This window comes from Hoplias malabaricus, chromosome 9 (genome assembly GCF_029633855.1).
Source record: "Hoplias malabaricus isolate fHopMal1 chromosome 9, fHopMal1.hap1, whole genome shotgun sequence".
Lineage (NCBI taxonomy): Eukaryota > Metazoa > Chordata > Actinopteri > Characiformes > Erythrinidae > Hoplias > Hoplias malabaricus.
The window spans coordinates 41929750-41949728 of record NC_089808.1 but is presented as its reverse complement, the minus strand read 5'-3'; the positions used below and the strand labels follow the sequence as shown (position 1 = coordinate 41949728).

Below are 19979 nucleotides of genomic sequence, written 5' to 3'. Positions count from 1 at the left end.
CTCAATTTAATGCATGCAAATTGGCGCAGAGCCGCGCTCTTTCAAAAACAACCAAGCTTATTTTCTAACCGGTATATATATCACAGAACAGTTTTTCAGCAGTAACAAACACAACACGAAGTTACCCACATCAAGCTTTGAATCTCAATCGTTATTCAGTAACACAACAGCGTAAAGTATTTCATAAACCCAAGCTGATATTGTTTCAGTGTTTAGTTTGTTCATTAAAAAGCCTTTTTCCGGCCTCGCGTGGGCGCCAAAAATTTATAATGTTCTGTATATGTAGCGTAGTAGGGTACACCACAAATACATACATATAATTTTATAATTTGTTTTATAGCCTTGACTTTATTCAAACTCCTTCAACCTCTGATATTTGACTTAATGAAATTAATTAAGATTTATAATTGGTTTAAGCAATTATAACATTAATAATTAGTTTGAGAATGAATAATAATCATGCTAAATGAGTTCTTCCGGATTTTCAGAAATTCTAATGAACAAACTGCACACACTGTGATTTCAAATAATGAGAGTTTTATTAATAAAGAGAAGTATTTAATTGACATAGCACAACCTTGTAATCTCACTGTGTCCGGCAGGGGGAACTGATTCAAGCTTAAAGGTGAGCTAGGCACTGCTGTCTTGTGATTAAATTGTTGCTAACTAAGGTTAATAAATGGTAAATTATAAAGAGGGTTTGTTTAGACATCAGCTACTGAAAAGGTGTTAAATACGCTAGCTTACTCGTTCGCCGTTTCACCGAGCCGTCGCGTCCTGTTGTTTAATCTCCGTGTCCCGGGGTGTTCTCGTCGTTCCCACGTGGTGAGAAGCAGGCCCGCTTATGGAGGATCTCTTTACAGTCGATTTGAAGACCCTCGATTCCGAGCTGAGCTGCGTCGATCGAGATTTCCCTTCTTCGGTTTTTCACAGGCGTGGCTGGTTTTCCACCGTAGTGGAAAGGCTTTTTCAGAGTACTAGCTAGTCTCGTTGTTCAGCTTTCCAGGATTGATGTCTTCAGGAATCAGCTTATAACGTTAATATATCTGTTATCGATTACTCAAACGGTTGATACCTTACTTTGGCCACAAATAAGTTTCACCCGCCTTGATCACTCGTGAGATCACACTTCGATAGGTAATAAACATAAACAAGATTAAAAGAAAAGAAAGATATTCAAATTACTCGACGTATTAGTAAAACTTCATACTCTTAGCTAATTTCGAGACGTCTCTCGTAAGCTTTTCTGAAGTCTGAGAGGTTTTTCTTTGTTTGTTGTCGGCGTCCTCTCCTTTTCAGTGGTCCGTTACTCCTGTAGAGTCCTCGCGACTCTTCAAAACTTCGAACTGGATGTGAGCAGTCGAGCTGCTATTTTCAAGGCTGGCGCGGTCACGCCCTAATGGGAGGCGTCCTCTTTCTGATTGGACGCGAGTTCAGTCTCACATGACTCTCGCTAGGGGGAGAGAGTCGAAGGGAGTTTGAATCATTGATTCTCACATAAAGAATATGAATTTCTCATATCAAAATTCTTATACCCGCTATCAGCATATAACAATGAGTACATTGGACTATTAACATCAGACAGTTACATAAGGTTTCATCTTTACGTCCCATTTATGATGCTATGCTGGGAAAGTATATTAGTTCGTTTAATCCTATTCAGAAGTAGGATTTCTCTTCATGATAGAAAACAGTCCACAATATACACATTTCATTAGGAGGTAGACATTCATCTGAGGGTACAGAAAGTGACATCAATACATAGGTTTAATACACAAATAATCAGAGTTTGATTATTTTCCGCTATTGTTTTCCAGCGACTCCGAGCGAGGCGTAGTTTCGCCAGTGTCCATTTGGTGTCGCTGTTGATTCGTGCTTCAGCTGTTGGTTCACGGGAGTTCACTCGAGGTCACTTTGGTTTGAACATCTGTTGATCTCCGTGAAAGATAAGGATTAGACATTTAGGTGCCATTGTCATAAAAACGGGCCGTAAAAGCTCTCTTCTTTGTTTGAGGTTCCTGTCTCTTTAAGTTAGTTATCTCGACAGTTCCTGTTAGTTAAAAGAGAGAAGGGGGGTGTTGGGGCCATGTGTTACTTAAAAGGGTTCTTTTGATGTCTTTAGATTGGGTGTGTGTGTGGGGGCTGCTATGTTGCAGACGAAAAGTCTTCTGCAGACTGGAAAAGTTTTAATTCAAAACTTTTCATTTCTTGATTGTCCGATATTCATATTTGGCTCATACTCCACTACAAGATGATCAACAGAGTTCTACTGTTCACATGGTGTAGTGCACATTTTGCTCATGAAAAATGTAGCTGTGCAGTCTTTAACAGTGCTTTTCTTGACACAAACCAGTCTGCCCATGATGTCCAGTGGGGCCCACATATCAAAGAACACACAGTAGCGATCTGAATAAGTGACACCCTCCACACAAAAGACAACAAAACGTAACACTTTCACTGGTGTGAAAACATAGTTAAATGTTTGAACAAGTCTGAAAGAAAAACTTAGCATGGGCTTCTTAGGGGTCTTCATTCACACAACTTTAAAGGAGGTCCATCAATAAGACTGAAAGATCATCAAGATGAAATTGGCAAGTTCAAAATAACGATATGGTGTCACACAACACAACTTTGTTTTCAGTGACAAAGTTTAATAAATCCCTATACTTTTAGAAATATATGTACAGAGAAAAGCACTGCCACTTATTTAAGTAGACACAATTATGCCAGGGGTGTTAAGACAAATTCCTGTGTATTGTTTCTTTAATAATATTAACATTTATTGAACCAAGGTTGGGACAGTCACACAATAGGACAATTTTAACATTTATTAGAGTTAAACATAAATAAACCATCTGGAATTAACAGTTATTTTTTTTTACAACAAAGGGAAAGGTTTAACCATTTACAGTATTTAAAGTTTTTATCTTATGAGAGGGTGAAATTGCCATCTTTACAAAAAGAAAAAAATAATGGTGGTTTATACTAACTGCTTCATTTACATTCATTTTCTGCAACAGATTTATCCTGTTCAGGAAACCCACACAGACACAGGGAAAAACCACCAAACTCCTCACAGTTGACCCAGTGTGGTATTTGAACCAACAACTCCAGAACCCTTGAGCTGTGTTACAGCTCCATCACCCACTTTGCCTCTGAGCTGTCACTGAATACTGAACATCCAAATAAACTTGATTCTAAAAGTTACATTAGAGCAGCACATGGCACAGCAGGCAGTGTCTCTGCCACAGCTCCAGGGTCTTGGGGTTGTGGATTTGAGCCCTGCTCCGGGTGACTGTCTGTGAGGAGTGTGGTGTGTTCTCCCTGTGTCTGCGTGGGTTTCCTCCGGGTGACTGTCTGTGAGGAGTGTGGTGTGTTCTCCCTGTGTCTGCGTGGGTTTCCTCCGGGTGACTGTCTGTGAGGAGTGTGGTGTGTTCTCCCTGTGTCTGCGTGGGTTTCCTCCGGGTGACTGTCTGTGAGGAGTGTGGTGTGTTCTCCCTGTGTTTGCGTGGGTTTCCTCCGGGTGACTGTCTGTGAGGAGTGTGGTGTGTTCTCCCTGTGTCTGCGTGGGTTTCCTCCGGGTGTCTGTCTGTGAGGAGTGTGGTGTGTTCTCCCTGTGTTTGCGTGGGTTTCCTCCGGGTGACTGTCTGTGAGGAGTGTGGTGTGTTCTCCCTGTGTCTGCGTGGGTTTCCTCCGGGTGACTGTCTGTGAGGAGTGTGGTGGGTTCTCTCTGTGTCTGCGTGGGTTTCCTCCGGGTGACTGTCTGTGAGGAGTGTGGTGGGTTCTCTCTGTGTCTGCGTGGGTTTCCTCCGGGTGACTGTCTGTGAGGAGTTTGGTGTGTTCTCTCTGTGTCTGCGTGGGTTTCCTCCGGGTGACTTTCTGTGAGGAGTGTGGTGTGTTCTCTCTGTGTCTGCGTGGGTTTCCTCCGGGTGACTGTCTGTGAGGAGTTTGGTGTGTTCTCCCCGTGTCTGTGTAGGTTTCCTCTGGGTGCTCCAGTGTCTTACCAAGGTCCAAAAACACACATTTGTAGGTTAAATGGATACCAAGTGTGTCCATAGGTGTGAGTGTGTGTAGCCCTTCTTTTCCAGTTTCATAACTGCAGCCATTAGTATCATTAGCTCTGAAATGATTAAAGTGTCATTAAAAGGAAAGGTGGTCTGTTGCAGTTGTCAAAGTGTTTTTCATATTTACAAAATACAGTAGCGTCTCAAAAATAACATTTGTGCGTTTGTCACTTAATTCTCTTAAGGATTAAACTCTCTGAGAAATGTATTTGGTAGCATTATATTTTACAAAAATTCTGAAAAAGGGGATGTAAATAAAATTGATTAGTGCTACTTAATTTCTTAGATAAACAATTATTTCGGATTTTTTCTCTCTGCTAAACACTGCAGCTACTTGGTTTCTTAAATTAGTGAGTCCACCTTAAATGGGTACGTCCAGAAACTGAAATATCTTGTTTTTTTTTTTTTCATTTTCACCTTAAATGGGCATGTTTAAGAAGGCAATGATGGGGGAAATAGTTTTCTGTACGTTACACTCGATTCTAAAGATCATCTACTGTGAGTTGTGAAAAGTTGGGTTTTAGCCGGATTTGCCATTACACTTTAAATATACTTTCAGCTCGTTTTTTCCGTTCCAGTATTAACTTCTGTAGCTACTGTGTAATTTGGACAGTAACACTCGTCCTCAAATTAGATTAACCTCATACTCTTGATATAGCATTAAAAGTGGAGCAGACAATTCGAATAAAAAGCCAACACTTGCCTCTTAGGCTTAAATATCTAAAAAAAAAATATCAAAACAAAAACACACACACACTCACCTGAAACATGCTCCGACAGGATCCCATTCCACCTTAAATCGAGGAGCTAACTGCAATAGTCGACGCTAACAACGCAGTTAATATTGGTCTGTTCCGTAACGGTCATCCTCTCATTTACATATTTCAAAATACTGGCCCGTTATTGGGCCACACTTGGCAATATGCCCATATTTGGAAATCCATTTCAATACGTAAAACTACTAGGATCAATGCTGCAACCGAAATGACTCTTCCCTACATCACTATGTAGTGCACTAATATAGTGAACTGAATTCAGGAGAATAACGAACATGTAACCTCATGTGTTATGTTTTTTTAATTATAGCAAATAGTGCAGTGGATTATGGGTACCTGCTGTCCACTACTATTTGCAGTGCATTGTGGGATTGTTTGAGTACACTTAAAACTGTCCTATATCACCATCTGAAACCACGCCATTTTAATTATATGGTGCACTATATGGCAGTTCTGTCATTTTGTAGTAGAGTCCGAAAACAGTGGACAATTATCAATCCCTCAAAACTCAGGGTCGCAGTTGGTCCAGAGCCTACCTGGAATCATTGGGCACAAAGCAGGAATACACCCTGGAGGGGACGCCAGTCCTTCACAGGGCAACACACAAAGACGGTCACTCTCACCTACAGTCACTTTTGAGTCACCAATCCACCTACTGTGTTTTTGGACCGTGGGAGGAAACCGGAGCACTGGGATGGCGGACATGGGGAGAACATGCCACACTCCTCACAGTCACCCGGAGGAAACCCACACAGACACAGAGAGAACACACCACACTCCTCACAGACAGTCACCCGGAGGAAACCCACACAGACACAGAGAGAACACACCACACTCCTCACAGACAGTCACCCGGAGGAAACCCACGCAGACACAGAGAGAACACACCACACTCCTCACAGACAGTCACCCGGAGGAAACCCACGCTGACACAGGGAGAACACACCACACTCCTCACAGACAGTCACCCGGAGGAAACCCACGCAGACACAGAGAGAACACACCACACTCCTCACAGACAGTCACCCGGAGGAAACCCACGCAGACACAGAGAGAACACGCCACACTCCTCACAGACAGTCACCTGGAGGAAACCCACGCAGACACAGGGAGAACACACCACACTCCTCACAGACAGTCACCCGGAGGAAACCCACACAGACACAGAGAGAACACACCACACTCCTCACAGACAGTCACCCGGAGGAAACCCATGCAGACACAGGGAGAACACACCACACTCCTCACAGTCACCCGGAGGAAACCCATGCAGACACAGGGAGAACACACCACACTCCTCACAGGCAGTCACCCGGAGGAAACCCATGCAGACAGAGAGAACACACCACACCCGGAGTGGGACTCAAACCCACAACCTCCAGATCCCCGGAGCTGTGAGTGCGCGACACTAACCTGCTGCACCACTGTGCCACCTGAATTCAGTTCTGTATAATGCACTGTATAATAATATAGGGAATAGTAAATTGGGAGCTATTTCAGACACTACAAATTGGCACAATAGTGCACTATATAGTGAACAGGACAGTTTTAGACATCACTACATCAGCAGCTCCTAGTGGTAAACAAAACAAACCCATTCATTCATTATGTGTAACCACTTATCCAGCTCAGCACTTACCAAATCATCATCAAATGTAATTGCTTGAATTGTTTGCTTTCCAAATCATTTACATATATTTAAAAAAATGTGTAAACCAGGCATCAGTATCTCACGCTTGATTCTTATATTTGTCCTTTTGAATCAGCAAAATTCAAATCCTATTTCTACAGGTGAGATGTATTCTCTTATCAAGACAAAGCATTTATATAATGCATGTTAATTGGATTGGGGGGGGGGCTCTAGTATTTTGAGTAAACAAAAGTTTGTTATAATTTAAAAAAAAAAAAACACAGGACTTTGCAGGATGCTGCTGTGGAGTTTGTTCCTTGTGATATTTTGACCAAAGCATGCCACTGATGTTTTATTAATACCTCCGAGGACTGTGAACACATCTGGAAACAGGTAGAATATGCTCCCTTCAAGTATAAACGTTACAACAAATAGACCCCAAGCGTCATATCTGAAGAATTTATTGTTCCGGGGGCATCTGAAAACAAGGGCTTTATAACAAGATGAATCTTTTGGAGACTAAATTACAGAAGAAAAAGTTTTGCAACCAAACCAAAACTACTTGAGAGGGGAAGGAACAAAACCAATACAAAAACAAATATCCAGATATCAAGTCCTTCACAGTAGGCAACAGTGAGAAGAGGAGAAAAAAAAATAAATCCATGAGAGTTTGCTTGCCTTTGTCCCCAAAAGGGATCATTAATAATATTAATATCATCAACATCGATAAAAAATAATTACAAGTTAAAAAGAGGCCAGTACCACTAGGGACAGTGGTCAGCAGCTGTATCTGTGAGTGTGTGAGACAGAGACAGAAGCAGTGGATCATGGAAGGTGGGGGGGGGGATATCAGTCTATGCAGAGAGGTCACTGTTGTCAAACCGCTCCTGATCGTAAACCTCGGCGATGACTTTCCGACCTCCGAACCAGCGGTTGTTAAGAGCCTGAATGGCCTTGTTCATCTCTGACGCTGCTGAAAACTCCACAAAGATTTTAACAATGACCTCAGCATCCTCCTCTTCACCCTGCTTCTCCTGGTAAATAATGACTCTGTTGACTGCGCCAAACTTCCCGCATTCTTCCGTCACCTCGCCCTCCAGGTCGTCGTCTATGTCCTCGGGACCAACCATATTTCTGAGCACCATAACCGTCGACTGTGGACAGAAAGAGGCAGTGGATGAGCAAATGTATACACCACTGTATCAATGTATTTTAAACGAGTTCACCCCCAGTTTCCGTCCGTTTTTTCTCCTCAATTATTAGACGTCTCCATTCTTGAGACGAGAGGCCAATCCACTGCTTCTTTTCAAACTGTCACCAATGACTAGAACTGAACACGAGTCGGAGGAGTAGGGTGTGATGCCAATTGTGCTCTCTAGGACTCCCCAGTCATGAGGATTACCTGCAATCTACAGATGGTAGAGGCAAGGCTTAAAACAGCCCTACTCGGGAGTCCATTATTTTGCTTTAAAACTCATAACCATCTTGATTACGCTGAATTACAGTATCTGGTCTGTGCTTTCAAACACTCTCCACTGCCAGCAAAAGTAACAGGATACGTAAGGAGAGCAAATCAACACCTGAATGTTTTCCTAAGATGTCCTAACAAGATTTGATTAAATAAATAAAAAGTATGTGACAACTAAACTCCAAACAGTATCTGCCTTATTTTCTGGGCTCACCTCTTGCTTCCTCAGCAGTTTCTGCATGACCATGTGTCTGGCGCTGCTTCCGGAGATACTCATGTGCTCCTGCTCGCTGAGCATCTCCTGACCCGTGCCGTCTTGAGCGGCTTCCTCTTCCTCCTTCTCTTTCTCCTTCTTGGCCTCTTGCGCCGCGGCTACGGCGGCAGAGATCACTGGCGGAGAGGCCAGCACGGGGTTAACCAGCCCCACCTGGGGCAACACCGGTCGAGCGGGAGTCACTCCTGCACAGAGAGACCAAGGTCAGGGCATGGATTGCAGGCACTGGGAGGACAACATGAAGCCCCATGACATCTGGAACAACCCTGAGTATGTGTGCATGTAGGGGAGATACTTTAACAGGGGCTCCAACACAACTGGCAACTACAAAAATCACCCCCTTCCCTTAAAAACAAATGTGGTGAGAATCATGGGATCAATACTATTATTGTTGGACACTGAAGCTTGTAGTTTATAGTGGAATAAGGCAAGAGCTACATGATGTAGATAGTGTGAAACACAAATGAGTGCATGTTACATTTACTTAAGGCTATTGGCAGATGCTGTTATCCAAAGCGTCTTTCGGTATTAAACATGTAACAGATGTAGGTGAACACAAGGTTTAGAGTCTTGCCCAAAGATTGGTATAGCGTAGTGTCTTACCCAAGTAGGCAACCAAACCCGTGTCCCACTTGAAGGTCAGTGGTATTACCCACTACACTATATCAACACTTGCCTTTTTAAATCTATACAGTGATGAATGAGTGAGTGCTTAAAATATATTGAGATGGAGCTGTTCAAATGCCAAGTTACAAAATGAGGTATAGAAGGTGGGCATCAGTCTTTCTCCTGATGAGCTCCACCCATCCCTCTACCTTTTAAAAGCCATTTGACCCCCCCCTCTCTCATGCCTGTCTGTTCAGATGAAAGGTTACCAAGATCAACTCCACAAAAACACACAGGATCTGAGACTCACTGGCCAATGGGAATGAGAGATTTGTTTATGAGGGGAGGGGCTAGAAACAGTCCTCTTCACACTTGGTTGGTCAGTGTGCAGCAAAGGGGAGGGGTTAAGAGGCCACGGTCAGGGCGAATGTGGAGAGTAAAGACAGGGAGGGGAAGAGAGGAGAGAAAAAAAAGGAGAAAAAGAGAGAAAGAGAAAAAGAGAGAGAGAAAGAGACAAAGAGAGAAGAGAAAATAAAAGAGAATCTATTAGTGGACAAGTCCCACGACAGGCCATGTTAAACTATGTAATGTGTAGGAGAAAACAGAAACCTGGAGGAGAGAGAGGGTTTAAGACATACTAACCCTGGCACATTTAAATAGGATACTGATGGGATTTGAAAAAACGGAAGAGCGGAAACGAGGTCAGCTTGATAAAGCACAACCAAATTCTCCCGACTCATGAGATTACAGATTGGTGCACAGTAGCAGTGTAAAGATTATTACAATCTGAGAGAACAATCAGTTAATCAAAGTACATTAGAAATGATTATACATTATCCAAACAAACTAAACAAATGCAAGAAACATTTTGATTGCTTCTGCAAATATCTGAATTAAAACGTGTTCCCACTATGCACCCAAGAAAACAGCAGTACCCAACACACAAACACCATCCCCACCACGTGTTCCACATGCAGTGACTTCATGCCATTTAAACACACACCCAAGAAGCACTAGATGCAAGGCACGCTAGGTGACTATGTTAGCAGTGCATTTCCACTACAGTTTAAAAGCAAGATAAAGCCGGTACGCCCATAGCCCTCCCGCCTACCTGTGATGACCCCCGGGGCCTGTGCTGCCATGACGGCCTGAGGCAGGCCGCCCAGCTGCTGAGGCAAAGTCACGGAGCCGGCCGTCATCGCCCCCAGGATGGACGCTCCCGCCACAGCTTCCTGGAAGAACAGAGTGGGACATATAGGAACACCGCCCACACAGCGCCCGTTAAACAGCACACACAAGGACATGGACCAGACGGGACAAGACGATAGACAGGACAAGACAGACAAACACAAGGACAAGACTTGGGCCGGCTGCATGTAAACTGACAGGAAAAACAACAAGATTTTTTTGCCTAAGGAGAAACTGAAGTGCTGACATTTTGGCAAATTTAAAGCAATTTATTTGCCCTTTTCTGCACTATTTTTTATACTTTTTGAATATCTTTATTTCGACCTCAAACCCAACTCTCAACACGTAAAACTAAAAAAAAAAAAAAAAAAAAAAAACCCACAGTCTGAAGGACGTATAAATCAATTAACAACAGTAACCAAAATGTACCATGAGGGTATTACGTTCATAAACAAACAAAAATATGTTTCCAGACAGAAAAATGTAGCTTTTGTTCCCCAGTTTGAGCTCAGCTAGGACCATCGAAAGAGAACCAGTGCTGATTGGTCAGTTCTGAACTGACAACACTGAAGACATACTGCAAAATACACAACGTAACTGATAATTAATTATACTACCCTCCCCTAATAATGAGATTAATTCAGACACCAGACATCTATCAATATAAACAACCACACCCATCCCCAGCTAGAAGGTGCCTTTGGTGCTAATAGAGGAGTCAGAGCACCACGGGTTCAACAGAACAGCTCTGAAATTCCCATTCTGCATCCTGGCACCCTCAAAGCCTTTTGTGCCATTTTGGAGTGAACGTTCAGTTACCTTGGCTACCAGTACAAGCCAATGGGGAAGTCTCTGCCTCGCCAACTTTTGCACAGAGACGTCCATTCACTCACAGTGCGTCTTGGCAGGTTTACTGCACCAAGTGAAGCAGCACACGGACTCATACTCAATTTGCCAAAATGTCAAGACTTGCAAACCTACAGTTTCATCTTCAGGTGTTAAATTTTACAGACCTTTGGGGTTAATGCTCTATTCGCACTAAATAGGCCTGGATGATTGTACTAGAATCATGTCATAAGATTAGAAATTAAGAAACGTCCGATCTGATAAAAGCCGTGTTTGCGTGTTTTATTTTTTCTTCTGCATTAAATATGGTCAGATTTCCTGATACTTGTGGAATCGTGTTACCCACCAAATACTAAACTGAGCTGCACAGCTGGGATAATGCAGTTGATAATTACAAGGTGCTGTATACGATTCTGGAAATAAAAATTGATATTTGAACTAAACAGCAAAATAAATACACCCCATTCCTTCAGCGCTCCCTCAGACTCTGACCCCAACTTCAGACAGGTGCATTACAAGTGTAACACGCTGGGCTTGAGGACCAAAAGAAATTAGGCGGAATTCAGTGTTTATTTGAGGTTTTTCCTTTTCAGCCGCTTCTCAGTCATCTCTCCCTGAAAGCGCGTGTAGCTCAATATCTTTGTTTCCTCATGTACTGAGCCAGGGCTGAGTACGAACACTGGACGTTCTTCCAGTGCGCAGACCAGTGAACAGAGAGGAAATATCCGCCCAAAAATATTGGACTGAATTCGTATACAACGCTTTAAACAGATAGTACACGATGGATTAGTTCTCAGATGGAGATTAATCTCAGTTGTAGACTATATCATAGAGGGAGGGATGTAATCCAGGACTAGGCTTAGTTCCCTGTCAGAATGAACAATTCTTATGTTTAAAATGTGGACACCTATTTATCTAAAGTTTCTTTTGAAATCCAGAATATTATAAAACGGTAGTTCATAAAGGTGAAGCCACATTAGACATTTACAGATTAACAACAGTCGCTTTTAGTGTGTTCAGTAAAGAGGCATATCATACAAAGCTTTCAACTTACACACAGCTAAACATAGCATTTTGGATCTACAGTACAGTACGTCTGCTGTACAACACCTGGCCCATTAAGGTTACCAAGGCCAAAGACATGAATGTGTGTCAAAATACAAACTTTCACTCAGCATTTACAAAAAGTACTGGCCCTGGACGTCTGTGGAGAAATAAATCAATCACTGCGGTGACATTTGACAGCGTCTCGAGGCTTTACACTAGATGTTGGAACACTGCTGTAAAGGTCTGACTGCGTTTAGCATCAAGAGCATTAGGAGAGATGAATGATTAGCTTTGGATTAATAATAAAAGATTTCTGTGCGGTTTTGATGACACGCAGCCATTAGTGTGAAACGTAGTGAGGTCAGGTGCTGATGGAAGATACGTTCTGCATCACAAGCACTACTCCAATTCACCCCAAAATTATACGATGGAGCGCCATCACTGGAGCGACGTTCTACTACACCACAGCTCAGTGTTGGAAGGGGTGGAGTGGCTTTGCACACCTTCAGCCAATGCATGGCATTAGGCACGGGGGCTCATGGGCAGTTTTACGTCACACTGGGAGCATTTTAGTTCATAACAACTCACTAAATAAACTGTCTATAAAAGCATGGGTGTTTATGGCCCTAAAACTGTTGAGAGTACAAACAGAAACACAAAGTATTCACTGAACTTGCATTGAATGTACTGACGTTTTTCGAAAAGCACCAGGAGACGTAGCTCGGACAGCAGCACCATTTTCTTTCATATGACTGCACGGTCGTTTAAAACACTAATGAGCACTAATTTCACTCAATATATTCAATGCAACCGGCCCCAAGCCAAAACACACAGAACACCAATGACAAGACAAACCCAATCTAATCACTTGTATTCAAAACTGTGTTCTCAAAAATTTGCATTATTACAGTTACTTTTACATTTATTACAGTTACATAGTTCATTTATGAATGACAAGTATGAGACAACACAGGACAGATTACTATGACTAGTAATTCACATATATTATTATAATTGCATTAAATGTACAACTACATTCCAGTCGATGCAGTAGCACAGACTTGGTATAAGTGCATACTATAAAAATTAGGCTGAAAAATCAGAGCAATTACCAAAGCAATTAACTTGTTTAAAAAAAAGTATGCAAAGTCACACTCAGTATGATGGGACTATAATAGAGAGTTACAGATTTAAGTGGACATCCTGGTACGTCCGTTTAAAATGATCCATTATGCCTGAACACATGCATAATATGTATTTATCAAAATTCAAAACAAAAATGTGCAGGCAACAGTTCAAGAGCCAAGTTGCCCTGTTTAATAAGTGGCATAAATGTTGCCTCTGTTTAAAAAGCAAGGGCTACTTGGAGCCTTGAGTCACCTGAAACTACAGCTGACAAATAAGCATCCAGGAAATGATGTGACTGCCCAAATCAATATCTATCTAGCAGACTATGGCACAATGATTATCATCATTTTTACTGGGAGGTCCTGAAGACAAGCCTCTCCCCAACACTTATAAATCTACACAAAACAAAAATGCACCAGCGTGCTTGGAACAGAATTGCCTGAAGGATTTACCAGACAGTTGAGGAAGTCTTCTGTCCGATTCTCCGGAGTGGAAAGATTCCATGCCATCTGTTTTTGGAGTTTACACGCTATGTTATCTTTCTGCATGTAAAAGCTCTGTCTCATATATGTAATGCTGTGTCATACTGAGTCTTCATGCCAGTCAATACCTAAGCTTACTCAAAGCAAGCCCTCACATACAGCACCATGTCTCTGCTCTAGCCTAAGCGCATTTTTTTTTTAAAATAAAAAGGACAAAAACTGCTGCCTTATTTTTTAAAATCAAGGAACGATACTAGTGCCAAAAGGAGGCAGCTGCTCACACGCACGCACTCACTCCCTGACTAACAATAAATGATAATAGTATAAAACAGCTCACCTGGGCAGTGATTTTGGCCGTGGCCGCAGCAGCCGCAACGGCGGCGGCAGGGGGCAGTCCGCCGGGCGTGGCCGGCGATAGGAGGGGGATGGGAGGCGTGACCGCTTTGCCCACTCGAAGATACTGACCCCCGAGGTCAAAGAGGTTCATGGAAGAAACCGCGTCCTGAGCCGATTGGGCCTTGTCATACTCTACAAGGAAGGAACGGCAGAATAAGACTTAAATGGTCTCGGCGAAGGCTCAGCTTAATTCTTCTAGCAGAGCACTGTGTCATTTACTGTGTAATTACCAGAGGGCACTTATGGCACAAATGTCCGCAACTGAGCCTAAGAAAATAACGACAACAACAAAAACAAAAACTTACTATGAAAGCATGTGAGGAACCTGCCCCCACCCTTCTCTATCCCCTGTGAGACATATGTAGAGAACAGCATTCCGCTATGACTGACTGCTCTCAGTCACATACATGTATTTTCAACCGAATGAGAAAGGACGCCGGGGACTCACCTATGAACCCATAGCCCTTGTGTTTCCCCGTCGTGGGGTCCCGTGCCAGCAAACACGATTTGATTCTCCCGAAGGCCTCAAAGACGCTCTTGATGTCGTCGTCCGACAGGTCCGGGTGCACGGAGGCTACGTAGATTCTGTTGAACGCTCGCGCCTCTTCCGCTAACTGGTCTATGATTGGCTGAGCCTGCCCAATGTTGCTTGGCCGTCCCACCTTTAGAGAAAAAAAGTCATCAGATGAGCCTCCAAATACTTTGTTGTTATAAGATAACAATTAAAACATTTAATAAATTTATAATTGTCACATTTAATTCTTTATTTTTAATTAAATATCATCGCTGTCCAATGAAAAACATGCATCTTTAAAAAAATAACTTTAAAGGAGAAGGAAAGAACGTCAACTCTAAGGGTTTATTCTAAGTGCTTTGAAGCGTTTCTATTGGTCCGTTCATGACGTGAAGCACAGCTGCTGTGTTCAAATGATACATAAAACTATACATGTTTTTCTTAGGAGAGCGAAAAATAACCACAAACAACGTAAAACATACCACACATTCGTACTCAAAGACACCCCTCCGGTTCTGACTTACTTTAATGTTCCTGCCCCCCAGCATGACTGAGTTCATCTGCTCTAAAGCCAGCTGTGCTGCCTCTGGCACCTCATATTCTACAAACGCAAAACCCTGCAGAGAAGAAGAGAAAGGGTTTTTTCTGGTTAGACCCAAAACAGCTCACTCAGTTAAATATACACATGGAATAAAAACAGATTCACACCTTGTGTTTCATTGTGACGGAATCCCAGGACATGTCGATGCTCTTGATCGGCCCAAATGGAGCAAAGGCCTGTCTAATGGTGTCCTCCCCGAGCTCGTAGTATATCGAGCCGACGTAAACGCGGCACATAATGGCTAGTGCCCGCTGCCGCTGCGCTGCAACCTGAAATCACCACCACCACCACCGCAGAGCTCAGAAACCTTTTCACAGTCTAAACACAGTCTAATACGTTATAAACTTTTAAAAATGTTCCAGTGATTGAGGATAGAACCAGCATACAACACGCACTGGCACCGAAGACATAGCACTGGCTCTGCTCTTCCTCCGAACATTACACACATGAGCATGGGGAAACTACATGCATGCCAAGAAATGGAGGGGAGTCATGTTCCTGCCTCGTTACAGTTACGTCTGAAGATCATCTTCAAATGACAGAACTGGCAAAAGGAAGAAGGCCATGCTTACAGACTGTAAGGGTGAAAGAGAATCTCCAAATCCTGCCATGGTGAGGGAGGCCATCTGTAGAGAATTGGGAATCTGGTGCGAGGGAAAGAGGTGAAGCAAGAGAACGGCAGTCATTACAATTTTAGACGTTATTGATTAAACGATGCTTTATTTCCCCAGTATTTTACACAAGTAAAAACAAGATGACAATTGAGTACAACACTTAATATAAGCCTTTTTCTAGGTGTGCGCAGTTTACCTGGAGGTTGTTGAGTTGCTGTTGTTGCTGGTGGGCGAGCGTCTGTTTGACCAACACGCTCTTGATGCTTTGCTCCATGGCATATTTCTTTGCCTGTCGTACAGATGTACAAATAGCAGTAAGACAGGAAACATTCATCTCACCCTAATCATGATCCATGTAAATGGTTTTCTAAGAATGTACCAGCATTCGAGCAGAGTGCTCAGAGACAGACAAGCTCATTAGCACCGAAGGCATAGCTGGCTTTTCTCTACTCCACTGTACACACACACGCACACTGAACAGCACACACACGCAAACCAGTGGAGAATAAAAGACGGTCAATGATCAATTTAGAAACATCTGTAACACTACTATAAGCCATTGTTCATAAAGACAACATGACTCACGATAGCTGAGAATCCTAGATACACACCTACGAGGGCTTCTAGGGTGAAATTTACTAAAAATAAAAAGCCTCTGACGATCGTTAGAATAAACCTTTATATATTTTCACATAGGCTTCTCACACGTTTGCAGCACGACCGACAGGACACTTAACTCAAGCAGAAGGTTCACAAACTGCATCCAAACACTTAGAGACGTGTGCAAGGCTGATGTTACCTTTTGTAGCGCCTCCTGTTGTTCTGGGGTGAGTGGCGGCAGGCCAAGCTTCGAGGCTGTGCTCTGTCCATTCTCCATCGTCAGAGCCTCACCTCCCTGCGGAGAACACACGAGTGAGGGGACCAGGCTGAACCTTCCAAAGAGAAGTTTAAACTATAAAAACAAGCTTAACGACACACTGTAATCATTTAGATTCAGAGCAAACACTTGTCTTGAAAAGTAGATTAATTATGGGGAAGGTAAATTAATGTAGATTTCGTCTGTCTATAACTGTTTTTGTTTTTGTGCAGGCTCTGAAACTGCTCACCAAACTAAACTTCAAGATGTGCTTTTCATGACTGATCTATCCGTATAAAAAGACATCAAACTGAAAAGCTATGGGCTTAAATCATGTGCACTGTGTTTGGTAACAGAACTGCAACATGGCAATCCTTGAGGGTGCTGCCTACACTTCATGAACTGTGGTGGTTATAATGCCGTCATCTGAAGGAGAACAATTCTGCGATGGGAGGGGGACGCTAGACACTGATCGTTAAAAGAGTGGGATTACTACAATAAGCGTGATGTGGTGAGCCCCCTTACTCAGAACTACACAGAAGAAAGCTTAAGTACCTTTGCTCAAATGAACTCCAGAGTGGTGAAGTGCTTAAGGAGGTTTGAACCCAAATGGTTCTGCCATTGGCTTTGGAAATATAGTACAGTCAAGAGATACGCTCTACAGCACAGACGACACACAGAGAGAAACGACAAAAAGAAAAAAAAAAAGGAAAAGAAAACACAAACCTACTTAGAACAAGAGATACTGGAGAGGGACACAACAATCTGAGAAACACTGATATCCAAATTCAGGGAAAGGTCTTCTCCTCTTATTTAGGACATTATGAAGTCCAACATGACACATGTCAACAGTTTTCATTGCTATTCTCCGTACAAAATGTTTACCGACTTCAATTACTTCTAATGAGCGCTCCATGTGTCTCAGGATTTTAAAACAAGTTTTCATTTAGACCAAAAAAATAAAGAAAAATTATTTATGGAAATTATACAGCAGATAACAATATACAAAACAATAAAACTTATGACTTATTGGTCAAACTAAATAACTAGTGCTTTAAGGACAGTAGCCTGGAGGCATGACATGCTTTGTATTTGTAAGCTACATATATTTGACAAGATGAATTCATACAAACTTAATGTGGCACTACGTATTAAACCCAAAGTAGTAATAACGTTCATAATAACAATAATGTTTATGTACAGAGTACTGTCTTCTGAACCACCCCAGAGCACAGCACTGGGTGGATGGCTCTCCGTCTGCTCAACATTTAAAACACCCAAGTCTCACTAAAAAGAAGCAAATTCGTAATTTCGCATTGAATGAATCTGTACAAAACAAACGTCGCCGAAGGACGGACACCTTACCTAGCGCTTGGTCTCCGCTGTGGTGTCCTGATGCAGCTTGTCTTCCGGAAATAACGCACACACTCTGGGTTTACAGGTCAATCCAGGGTCTGGAAATAAACACAATAAGCCCCAGTTAAAACGTTATATGAAAGGGAAAGAGTGGGGAAAAAGTTGACTCTGATAAGTATCTCAAACAAAAAATATACTGGGGACAGATGGGGCAGCCCTGAGGTTAGGGAAATGGGGATGAGTGAAAGGTCACCAGGCCAATCCCTCTGTCCAGCGGCAAAATGGGGGTGGGGCCAGTGAAGGAAACGCTCTTTCTCCTCCTTAAACAAGGGACCTAAAGCCCAACTGTGTGCCTGGTCACTGGATCTAGTGCACGCGCGCCATGGAGGGGTTAAACGCAGAGACAATTTCTTTGCATATTTATGTAATAAAACAAGCACATGTCATGTTCAATATCCTATATCAGATATTCAACATATGGCGTTTTCCCCAGTTAAGTGCCTGTTGCTGCAATAAAGTTCTTTCTAGCCATCCACCCCCTCCTATTGGTGAAAAAAAAAATGTAAACAGTTACTGTGACTATTTACAGACCCACATTTAAGGCGCTAGTAGAAAGTGTATTGAAATGTTTATTCTCTGGGTCATTGTTTAAGTTCATCCCGGCGACACGACGCTTTTCTCGCAGTAAATGTCTTTAGAAACAGGTTTTGAAAAGGACCAGCTCCCCGCCATCGCATGTAAAAAAACCCGAGCACTTAACGTTTCCCGAGAGGGAGAGCCAAGAGCTGCGTCTCAGATTGTACCCTCCCTCCTTAATGAGTGCACTACAGAGGAGACGAAACAATGAATTCTTCAAATCAGTGCAGGGCACTACATTCTTTCGGCGAGCGGTTTGGGACGCGCCCAAAGAGAGGGCGCGTGAACTACAGATCTATAACGCACAGAGTGGGTGGTTTAAACGTTAATAAATGGAGTAAATTTGGCATAAGACTAAAGTAGCGATAATAGAGTTGGGATACAGCAAGTGGGTAGCGAAGAGAGACCTTTTTAAATCTAATTACATCCTAACTAACTGGTTTAAGGCCGGACTCCGTAGGCCAAAGTAGCCTCTTTCCAATGCTCCATTCCACCTTAAAACGGCACGGCAGTGTTACACTCTACAGAGATTATCAGCTCCTTACTCAAACTGTTCCCCATCTCCTTAAGTGAGCAGCCAGTCTCAGCTTTAAACAATTTAGTTACAGCTTTCCATTCCACCTTAAATGGCGCGGCACTTAGCTAGCATAGCTTACATTTCGTACAGGTTATCCTTAGCTTTTATCTTTTCGCTCATTTACATTTCCCTCAAATGGCGCGCTATCTGACTGAAACTATATTTCCCCTCTTTATCGGCGCAGCTGTTTCCTTCTTACTTGGATTTTATGCACCATCTTAAATGGCGCGGCAGCTTGATAGATATTTAAATTACCAACTCCACCTTAAATGCTGCAGCCGCTGCAGAAACAGAATTCCTTTCTCGAATTAAACCTTGCACCTTTAAGATGTACAGGGCTTATCCCGCAGAAATGAAGATTCCTATTCATTCTGTGTCCGCTCCACCTTAAATGGCCCGCGGCGCCCGGAGCGAACGTTAACGGCTGCACCATTTAAGGTGGAACTCCAGCTTCGCGCTACAAACTAAGCTAAAGAACGCAAATCTGTCCGCAAAACCTACTACAAAAGCTCAATATGGATATGTACAAGCACCGCATGTATCTCTGCGACGAAACTGGAATAATACAATCACGATAACATTGATTAAATTACCACAGAATCGGGCACCGCCATCAAGCACACCTTCCCGCAGCGAGGTTCACGGCGATGAAGACTATGAAATATCGCGAGATTATTACGTCACGCACTGTAATCAATGAATCGCCACACTGTTCTCGCGAGATTCCATTCCTCCGATGGGCCGGCTGCTGCATCATGTTTCCAGACTCTTCTATCAGTGAACGAATGGACACTGTCCTTTTGTGGTTGTGTTTACTCATTTTTATTAACTTTCAGGACTAGGAATTTGCTTCTCCACAGCCAATTCACAATGTAAACACGCTGAATATTCAGTGTCCCTGCAGAAAACTGAAATAACGC

At 42.8% G+C, this 19979-nt stretch overlaps 2 protein-coding genes and 1 non-coding gene across 12 annotated transcripts in view; all 3 read right to left on the bottom strand.

The window, feature by feature from the left end:
- Positions 1–4901, bottom strand: part of LOC136707869 (cystatin-like protein) — a 36147-nt gene extending 31246 nt beyond the window's left edge. Inside the window, exon 1 of one of the 2 annotated variants that reach the window (XM_066682166.1) lies at positions 4826–4901. In XM_066682166.1, the coding sequence (XP_066538263.1) occupies positions 4826–4852 (27 nt within the window). In that variant the 5' untranslated portion in view covers positions 4853–4901. The remainder of the gene's footprint in view (positions 1–4825) is intronic. The other variant, XM_066682165.1, reaches the window with a different exon arrangement.
- A 2014-nt stretch (positions 4902–6915) lies between these two features.
- On the bottom strand, positions 6916–19738 carry puf60a (poly-U binding splicing factor a). Of its 9 annotated transcripts, none has more exons than XM_066681507.1 (14): positions 19653–19738; positions 17856–17944; positions 17046–17148; positions 16434–16566; positions 15831–15923; positions 15593–15664; positions 15128–15289; positions 14944–15036; positions 14354–14567; positions 13847–14037; positions 13480–13536; positions 9930–10050; positions 8153–8397; positions 6916–7624 (listed from the first exon to the last, which is right to left on the bottom strand). In XM_066681507.1, the coding sequence occupies exons 4-14, from the start codon at positions 16509–16511 to the stop codon at positions 7325–7327; spliced, it is 1626 nt and encodes a 541-aa protein (XP_066537604.1). In that variant the 5' UTR covers positions 16512–16566; positions 17046–17148; positions 17856–17944; positions 19653–19738; the 3' UTR covers positions 6916–7324. The 9 variants fall into 9 exon arrangements, with proteins under 9 accessions (XP_066537604.1, XP_066537602.1, XP_066537601.1 ...); XM_066681505.1 differs by having other exon boundaries at positions 16434–16529; XM_066681504.1 differs by lacking the exon at positions 17046–17148.
- On the bottom strand, positions 15372–15506 carry LOC136707929 (small nucleolar RNA SNORA57). The gene has a single exon (XR_010804288.1). It is a non-coding gene; the product is annotated as a small nucleolar RNA SNORA57 (small nucleolar RNA).
- Positions 19739–19979: the final 241 nt, after the last annotated feature.